The following is a 9,258-nucleotide window of genomic DNA, read 5'->3' on the forward strand; positions in this document are numbered from 1 at the left end:
TCTTTTACATAGACTAGAAAATAGAGCCAGACCGATATATCGGCCGATATTGGGCATTTTCCATAATATCGGTATCGGCAGTTATAATGGCCGATAAATGAATATTTAAAAAATAAAATAAAAATGGATGAAACACGCTTCAATCTTCTCTCCTTGTCCTGATATATTGAACATGTATGTTTTACAATTTGCAGTATGATGTCATCTATTGCTAAATTATGGCTCATCATAGACTAGCTAACGCCGCTATCATCAGTGGAAGACTAACGTTAACATTAATGAGCTTGGAAACCACAATGAAGGTTTTCTGCCTAAATAAAGTAATAATTACTGTATTTATAACTCGCATATCTCTAGTTACAGTCCCTGCATTGTAAAATGTAAGTTATACTCGCGAGGAACATTTAGACATAGAGAAAAAGTATCAAACGTATCTTGTGCAGAAAAGTTCGCTTTTCTTTTACACGGGTGTGAAATCCAACAATATTTAATAATAAAAATATCGGCTGATATATCGGAATATGGGATTTTAAAACCCAAAAATATTTGTATCGGTATCGGCTTTCAAAATCCTTTATTAGTCGGGCTCTACTAGAAAACTATGTTGGCGTTTGTGGAACCGCATTATGGTTTAAATCACTCTCATCTGATGATACTCAACTATATTTATTAACACTCTGACCAAACGCACCAATCCATAAAATTAACGGAATGCAGAGCTGTGTGTGTGTGTGTGTGTGTGTGTGTCACTGTGTGTGTGTGTGTGTGTTTCGCTTTGATCTCTGATGGTCTGTGACACTCGTCAGTCCAGGGCCAGTCCAGTGAGCACTCTTCCGTTCTTCACTTCCTCTGCGCGCGCGCTCGTGTGTGTGTGTGTGTGTGTGTGTGTGTGTGGTTTATTCTCATCCTCTGATCTGTCACTGCCCACATCTGGCAGGAATTTGTGCTGGAATGAAGAGATTTGAGAAAGCCAGAGAGAGAGAGGGGGGGCGAGCGAGGGAGAGAGGGAGGAAAGAGAGAGAGGAGAGAGAGAAGGGGGGGGGGAGGCAGAGAGGGGGGGGGAGAGCTAGAGAGAGAGAGAGAGAGAGAGAGAGAGAGAGAGAGAGAGAGAGAGAGAGAGAGAAAGACATATGAGTGAAAAATGAGACTCCTGATAGAAACCAGACAGGCATTTACCCACAACCCCCCTCTCCACCCACAATGCTCTCTGGCCAGAACCCGCTTCTGAAATTAAAACAACATTACTGGAATGAAAACACAAGCCAAGCTGAATTCTTATCTGCCGTGTGTGTGTGTGTGTGTGTGTGTGCATGGATGTGTGTGTGTGTGTGTGTGTGTGTGTGTGTTGTGTGTGTGTGTGCGCGCATGTGTGTGTGTGTTGTGTGTGCATGTGCATATGTGTGTGTGTGTCATAATAATATTACTGTCCACCAATAAAGATTAGAAGCAGCCCTCCCTCCGTCTGGACCGACGGCAGTAACTCTGAACACACACTTATAATCTTACAATAATAATAATAAACATTTACTTATTTTCAATTTTGAAAATGCATTTTGTCGTTTTACTTTCATGATTGTTTGTCTGTATTTTAACTGTCAGTGACGAATTAATTTGAATTATTTATTAAGTATAAATATATGATGTAATCTCTGGATTCATATGAACTTATCAAACGAACACACATTGGAGTACATTTTAGAATAAACGTTTTTTGTTAATTTACATAATTTCTGAGACTGAAGATATGAAGAGCAAAACACTGAGGAAGAACATCACTTTCGGTTAGAAACCGTTTATCAGTCAGACCATCGTCTGTCTCGTATTTACACTATCTGTGTGTGTGTGTGTGTGTGTGTGTGTGTGTGTGTGTGTGTGTGTGTGACTCTCGTCCTGCTCCAGTTGTTTCTGTCTCCTGTAATCCGAGTGTTTTCTCCAGGAATCCGCGAGTGTATTCAAGAGCAGATCTACAGTGAGCGTGTTTGACCTCTGACCCCTGGAGAGTGTCAGCGGGGTGTTTAGAGAGTGGTGTGTGTGTGTGTGTGTTGAGAGTCTGACCCCTGCTGGACAAACACCAGAACAGAGAGACAGTAAAACTATATCTGACGCTACTTCACTCCTCTAGAAAATGCATCTATATTTAATATTTGGAATGAAAACAAGAAACACTGAGTAAGAACAAAATTGCAATGTAAAAAAATATTCTGTTTAAAATCAAAGCTGTTCTTTTGAACTTTCGATTCATCTAAAAAGTCCTAAAAAACTGCAGTCAAGTTTCCGGGATAATGTTAGGAAGATTGTTCCAGAGTTTTGGAGTTAAATAGGAAAAGGATCTCCCTCCTGCAGTCGAGTTAGATGTTCTCGGTATTCACACACACACACACACAGGTTCCTAACCGAGGACGAAGATCGAGTGTTAGACAGTATTCTGGGTTATTATAAAGTTTTTTGTCCAATAATTAGAATCTCTGTTTTTCAGAGTTTTGTAGTGGGAAATGATTTGTCATCCACTTCTTTATATCAGCTCTGCAGTTCATTCTGTTGGTGAGTTTGGTTAGATCTTGAAGAAATACAGCTGGGTATCATCAGCATAACACTGAAAGCTAATGCCATACTTCCTAATGATGTCTCCTAATGGCAGCGTACAGTGTGTGTGTGTGTGTGTGTGTGTGTGAAGACACTGAGAGTACAGCGCTGAACATGAATTTGTCGACTCACACGGAGGAATGTTTGTTTTCCCTTCAGAACAGGATTAAAAGCTTCCGCAGGGAGAGGTGTGTGTGTGTGTGTGTGTGTGTGTGTGTGTGTGTGTGTGTCCAAAACCCTGAGATTGTAGACGTTTGACCTTTGAACAGATAAACACCAGATCTGTGTCCCGCTGGTTTGAGCAGCATCTGTATTATGACACACATTTTAGTTAATAAAGTCATAAACACACACACACACACACAGATCATGTGTGTCTCATCCGTCACCATCAACACACTGACCTAAACAACAATACAGGTCACACAGACAGGAAATACACGGCAGCGGCCTCAGAGACACTTCCTGTTTCCACACACACACACACACACACACACACACACACACACACACACACACACACACACATAATCACTCACTATCTCTCTCTTACCCCCCCCCCCCACACACACACACACTCTCTCTCTCTCACACACACACACACACACACACACTTATAAGAGAGATGCTAGCTTTTATAGTATTGCAAAACACTGTAAAATCTAGTATTACAAAACACTGTAAAATGTTTTTTTTATTATGATTTATGTTTTTTCAATGTTTCCAAAGCTGTTTTCTTGTTTATGAGAACGTTAAGGGAACATCAATTGTTTCATTCTAACACATTGGAAACGCTTTTGAAGAAGTAAACATTTAAAAAACGAGCGTCCAATCAAAACATTTCAGAAACAAATGCAGTTTGAGAACATTATTAAAGTCCAGATAACTTTGAACAAATGACGTTCCTGGAGGGACTTTTGTTCATAATTTACCAACCAATTAGCAATTAGCTAATTAAAGTTCTGACCGTTTTCTGTAGCTTCGGTAAAACGCGATTCGTCGCGCTGTGTTTGTTGCCTCTCGGGTGCCGTATGACTCCCGCGCATGTGCAGTGAGAGGGTTTGCTTCTGTGTAGCATGTGTTGAGTTTCTGTGCTGTTTGAATGAAAGACACTAGACGCTTTTGATCGTGTTGTATTATTATTGTTCTCATAAATATTATAACGCGGATTTATATAAGCGTTTATAGGAAGAAGAAGGAAGAAAGACAAAAGCGGGATGAATCAGTTTGAACAGTAAGTTAGCGGCTAACGGCTAATCAACCTTTCAACGTATTAACACATAAACATCTAACGTTACATACACAGATTCTCCAGTTTATGAACATTAAACACATAATATGAAAATTAATTCATAATGTAAAATAGCTTTAGTTGATAAAGTAATGATAGTAATAAAAGTAAGTTGAACAAACGATGAGCGTGTTTTTTGTAGAAATCTATTTATATTTATTTAAATGTTAATGTAAGTATATAATATACAAACAAAGATAATGTGTTATGAAAACTCATCACCAAATCAACTTACAAGTAGCTTTTAAAACACTTTTAAGACAATATATATTATTATTATTGTGTATTATTATACAACTGTTGTTAACTATTAGTCTGTAGTTGATTAACGTGAATGATGTGATGAAGAGTTATTAAAGGTAATGTGTGATCTGTAGCCTGAAGGAGGAAGACTCCGGTGAGCAGGAGATGAAGGAGATCAACGACACCGATGGAGGAACAATCAACAACAACAACAACAACATCAGACGCAAGGTGACACACACACAGATAGATAGATAGACACACACACACACACACAGATAGATAGACAGACACACACAGAGACAGACACCCCGAATGTGCGCGTTCATATGAGTGTGTTGTGTAGTCCAGCGTAAGTAAGGTCAGTGATGATATTTTTTGTTTAAAGTGTAAAATGCAGGTTTACACACACTACCTTTGAAGAAATCCCAGTAAATGTTATTTTAAGACCGAGATTTTGAAATATACATATTGAGCTCTTCAATTTTACACAGTAATTGGTTGTGGTGGTTAACCTGCATTTTAGGCTTTAAAAAAACAGGTAATTCCCAGAGCGTCCCCGTGGCCCCTAGCCCGTCCCTAAACCGGTTCCCTCCGTGTCCCTCGAGGTGGAGCCGCTGGTGTGGATCGTGGGCTGCTCCATCATCCGCCGACTGCACACACACATCCGTGCGCAGCGGCTGGACGAGAGCCTGGGCCTGCGCTGTGAGATCCGCTGGGTCCCCGACACCGGCCCCTGGGAGCGGCTCCTCCCCGCGCTGCGCTCCCTCAGCGCCTCCTCCTCGCGCGCGCCGGACGTCGTGCTCCTGCACCTCGGGGGGGACAGCCTGTTGCACGAGGGCCGCAACCGCCTCGGCTTCCTCCGGCTGATCACGAGGGACCTGAGCGAGTGCTTCCGGATGTTCCCCGGGACCCGGTTCCTGTTCTCGGAGATCCTGCCGCGGCTGCGCTGGCGAGGGCAGACCGGGAAGTCGTACGGCGTGGAGCGCGGCCGGCGCTGGGTCAACGGGAGGGTGTGCCGGTTCCTGGCCGAGAGACAGATGCGGCGCGTTCGGCACCGGAACATCGGCCTGATCCACCTGTGCGGAGACGGGGTCCACCTCAGCCCCGAGGGGAACCAGCGCCTGATGAGCAACCTCCGGGACGCCCTGCAGGAGGAGCTGCGGAGATGATGAAGATGATGATGAAGACACCTGAGGGCAAACAGCTCTTCTCAGAGACACACTCTCTCAAATAAACAGCATTTTCATAAGTGTGTGTGATTCTGTGTTGTTCTCAGTGCTTGAGGTCCGGTTTCGGATACTCTAATCTCGTTTCCTCTGAGCGACTGTAGCGGTAAAACCAGTCATCTTGATCCGTCTGCTGTCGAGATGTTGATGCTGGGATTCTGACGCGTGCAAACGAATCGATCCAGAGAGGCGTGATGACGACAAATAACTGAAGTTCATTAAAGGGGTGATGAACTGAGAAATCTAATTTTCCTTGAGCTTTTGACATCTAAGAGGTCATCTTATATGATAATTATAAGAATATTATAAGAATATCCTGTAAGTTTCAGAACTGAAAACGTCCTTGTTAGTCCAATAAAAGCTTTTATTGACACAGCCTCTAAAAACGACTCGTTTTTAAAAGTGGGAAACTATGACGTCAAAGGGGTTAAAACCCCACCCCCGCAGGAGAAGATCAACGCCTACTTCAGGACGGCCGGTTTAGCCCCGCCCATAGCTACCTCGTGATGACAAACCGGATCGATCTACCGAGCGATACAGAATATTGTGCAGCGCTGGTTGTGGCAGAAGACAGTCGTTACATAAACTTCCTGTGGATTCAGGACTTCATGGATAAACTTTATTTTTAATGACATTCCAGCTGATGAGGGTAAAACATCGTCCGTCTGTTCGCTTCATTTCACTGAGGATTGTTTTGTCAACAAGACTGGATTTGCAGACGGATTAAGAGTAAAGAACGGTGCTGTGCCGTCTATATTGGATCTGACAGGAATTGTTCAACACACGGACTCTGGGTCGAACATGTATGGGCGAATCAATCCGGTTGCCATTTTACAACATTGGACGTTTTCCCCCACGAGCACCGACGGGTGAGTTAAACTCATTATAATATGCAAAACTGTTCTCCACTCGCAGCAGTGGGCGTTTACTTCAGTCTTCAGTGCGAGACGCCCATAAAAACCGACTGTTTTTCAGGAAGGCTCACAACTTGGGTACAAAATAGCCTATTACTTATTCATTTTGATGTTTTTGAATGCAAAAACCAAGCGGACGTCATAAGTTGACCTCAGACAACAATATAATAAAAGTTAAAAAGCCAGTTCATGACCCCTTTAAATCAAAATAAAGTGCATTGAAGCATAAACAAACAGCGTGTACGCCTGCGGTCCTTCTCCCCACCTCTGGTGTTGAGGTGAGGGGTGTGTGTGAGACGAAGTGTGTGTGTAACTCATGTGACTGACACGCATCACAAACAATGATAGAAATATGACTTTATAATAAATAAATAAAAATGGAACTTATTTCAAATATAATTTAATATAAAATATCTGCATGTTCACAAATAAAATAGATTTGGGTTTAAAATACTTTGAAATGATCCGTCATCCTTTTTAATAAGCATCATGTCAACCACGTGTTTATTGTGTTGGCGAGTTTGGCCACTGCAAGAAATGTACATTATCTCTCTTTCTCACACACACACACACACACACACTCTCTCGTGATGTTAATGCAGTGTGTGTGTGTGTGTGTGTGTGTTGAGATGGTGACTCCGGCTCCAGGTGAACACCCGCTGCAGTATAACTACACCTTCTGGTACTCGCGCCGCACGCCCAGCAGACCCGCCAACACTCAGAGCTACGAGCAGAACATCCGGCAGATGGGCACCGTGGCGTCGGTACGCACACACACACACACACACACACACTCCGCTTCATCACTGTGTGTGTGTTTCATGCTCACTCTCTCGGCTCAGGTGGAGCAGTTCTGGAAGTTCTACAGTCATCTGGTGCGACCCGGAGACCTGACGGGACACAGCGACTTCCACCTCTTCAAGGAGGGAATCAAGCCCATGTGGGAGGTGTGTGTGTGTGTGTGTGTGTGAGAGTGAGTGCAGTGCTGACTCTGTCTCTGACGTGTGTGTGTGTGTGTCTCAGGACGAGGCCAATAAGAACGGGGGGAAGTGGATCATCCGGCTCAGGAAGGGTCTGGCGTCCCGGTTCTGGGAGAACATCATCCTGGCGATGCTGGGAGAGCAGTTCATGGTGGGAGAGGAGATCTGCGGCGTCGTCGTCTCCATACGCTTCCAGGTACTGATGCATTCTGGGAAACCAGGCTCTCGGTGGCAGTCGCTCATCAGACATGATCGTTCTGACATCATTTCCTCCAAACATGCATGACTTCCTTCAGTGAAACACAGAAGATGATGTTAACAGAGAACATGTTGTTAGTTCTGTTCTGACGTGTGTGTGTGTGTGTGTGTGTGTGTGTGTGTGTGTGTGTGTGTGCGCGTGCAGGAGGACATTCTGTCCATCTGGAATAAAACAGCCCATGATCAGGTGACCACGTCACGGATACGAGACACACTGCGACGCGTGCTGAACCTCCCGCCCAACACCATCATGGAGTACAAGACACACAACGACAGTCTCAAGTACGTCTCTCACACACACACACACACACACACACACACACACACACACACACACTGAGTTGTCTCTGATCCTCCTGTTCTTCTTGGTTTCTCAGGGATAATTCCAGCTTCCGGAATACGAAGATCACTTTGTGAAAACCTGGAAATAATTTTCATATGGACATTCCTTTATACACCACGAGCCAGCGGCGCAGAACGAACGCTCTGTGTGTGTGTGTGTGTGTGTGTGTGTGAGTGTGAGTGTGATGATGATGATGATGATGATATTGTCCAGAATTATTCCATCGGTTTCATTGAGTGTTTTATTCCTGTCAGATTCAGTGTTTTTGATTTGAGAACATGATTAAAGTTCGGCTCATGTTTGGAGAGCAGCTTTACTGTAAACACACACTTCCATGAAGCGATGTCATCAAACACAACACACACTCTAGGTTGGAAGGAAATACAGTTTTAAATAAAGACATTAGTGTGTATCTGATGAACATGTTCTTCCTCAGACTCATTTTCATCCTTAAATCGAGACACAGCTGCAGAAGCAGAATCCTCATCCTGTCCTCTTTTATTATTTATCCAATGTTTTGATATTTTAAACTTTTTTTTAATAGAAACCAAACAACAATTTAACATGTTTCCCCTCAGGAAGAGGAAACTATTCCTCGTGTTTTCCTTTAATAAACAGTTTTGCTCACACATCTCAGCTTCTTATTTTCCCCATTTAATATATATGCCATTATTACTTTCCATAATTACTGATAGTTAAGTTAGATCTCAGAATGCTATTTATAGTATGATGGGTAAATAACACGTTCATTGCAGTTCGACGTTGTTGCTCGTTGACAAAGTACTTTGGTGAAATGTATCTCAGTATGTATTTACTTTCATATTTATCATTATTATTATGTCATTGTAATGTTTGTGTGCATTCTCCTCGTATTTTGATGTGGCGAGGAGGAGAATACGGCTGGTTGATGACGTGTTTCCGCTTCCGTCACGGCGCGATTTGAAGCGGGGAAGCAGCGCGAGACTCACGAACGGTAAACACACTAATCAAACTCTACTCTAACTCTATTTAAACTCTTTAAACTGGTGTTGTGCAGCCCAGAAGTGTGTGGCAGAGATAACTGTGTTATTCGCGCGCTCAGCGTTTGTTCGGCTGATTTGCGCGTCAGATGCAGCGCTTTATGGCGTTATTTTTGATGTCGGATTATATTATTATTATTTTTATGTCGGACTCGGATCATATTAAACATCACGCGATTCAATAATTCAACGCGAGCCTCAAAACTGACCCGTCGTCGTGCCGTTCTCTCGGTCTCCGGAGGAGCGTCCGCCGCTGTCGCCATGGAGACGGGGGATTTTACTGGCATTTCAGAATAAACCAATCATATGACGTAATGACAATCTTGAAAAATGAGGAGTTTTTATTAACTTTAATAAATGTATGATTTCGGTGCTGCATAATCATGATCTGAGACATA

General features: G+C 43.1%; 2 protein-coding genes across 8 annotated transcripts in view; both read left to right on the forward strand.

Moving 5' to 3' along the window:
- The first annotated feature begins 3,333 nt into the window (after positions 1-3,333).
- Positions 3,334-8,470, forward strand: eif4e2rs1 (eukaryotic translation initiation factor 4E family member 2 related sequence 1). 2 transcript variants are annotated; one of them, XM_039652305.2, is made up of 7 exons: positions 3,598-3,817; positions 4,252-4,348; positions 6,890-7,024; positions 7,103-7,207; positions 7,284-7,436; positions 7,644-7,780; positions 7,876-8,470. In XM_039652305.2, the coding sequence occupies exons 1-7, from the start codon at positions 3,801-3,803 to the stop codon at positions 7,913-7,915; spliced, it is 684 nt and encodes a 227-aa protein (XP_039508239.1). In that variant the 5' UTR covers positions 3,598-3,800; the 3' UTR covers positions 7,916-8,470. The 2 variants fall into 2 exon arrangements, with proteins under 2 accessions (XP_039508240.2, XP_039508239.1); XM_039652306.2 differs by lacking the exons at positions 6,890-7,024; positions 7,103-7,207; positions 7,284-7,436; positions 7,644-7,780; positions 7,876-8,470 and adding an exon at positions 4,726-5,369 and having other exon boundaries at positions 3,334-3,817.
- A 221-nt stretch (positions 8,471-8,691) lies between these two features.
- The window catches only part of cntrob (centrobin, centriole duplication and spindle assembly protein), a 19,275-nt gene continuing 18,708 nt past the window's right edge, over positions 8,692-9,258 (forward strand). For 3 of the 6 annotated variants that reach the window (XM_089124131.1, XM_089124132.1, XM_089124133.1), the window contains exon 1: positions 8,792-8,814. The gene's annotated coding sequence lies outside the window, so the exon portion shown is untranslated. Of the gene's footprint in view, positions 8,815-9,258 lie in introns of all 6 variants that reach the window. The other 3 variants (XM_089124134.1, XM_039652277.2, XM_039652276.2) reach the window with 2 other exon arrangements.

Source organism: Pimephales promelas, chromosome 20, assembly GCF_988280905.1.
Source record: "Pimephales promelas chromosome 20, fPimPro1.hap1.1, whole genome shotgun sequence".
In the NCBI taxonomy this organism is placed as follows: domain Eukaryota; kingdom Metazoa; phylum Chordata; class Actinopteri; order Cypriniformes; family Leuciscidae; genus Pimephales; species Pimephales promelas.

Coding starts and splice junctions, on each gene's coding strand:
- eif4e2rs1 (XM_039652305.2), top strand. Junction 7,208..7,283: donor GAATCAAGCCCATGTGGGAG/GTGTGTGTGTGT, acceptor TGTGTGTCTCAG/GACGAGGCCAATAAGAACGG. Junction 7,781..7,875: donor ACACACAACGACAGTCTCAA/GTACGTCTCTCA, acceptor TTGGTTTCTCAG/GGATAATTCCAGCTTCCGGA.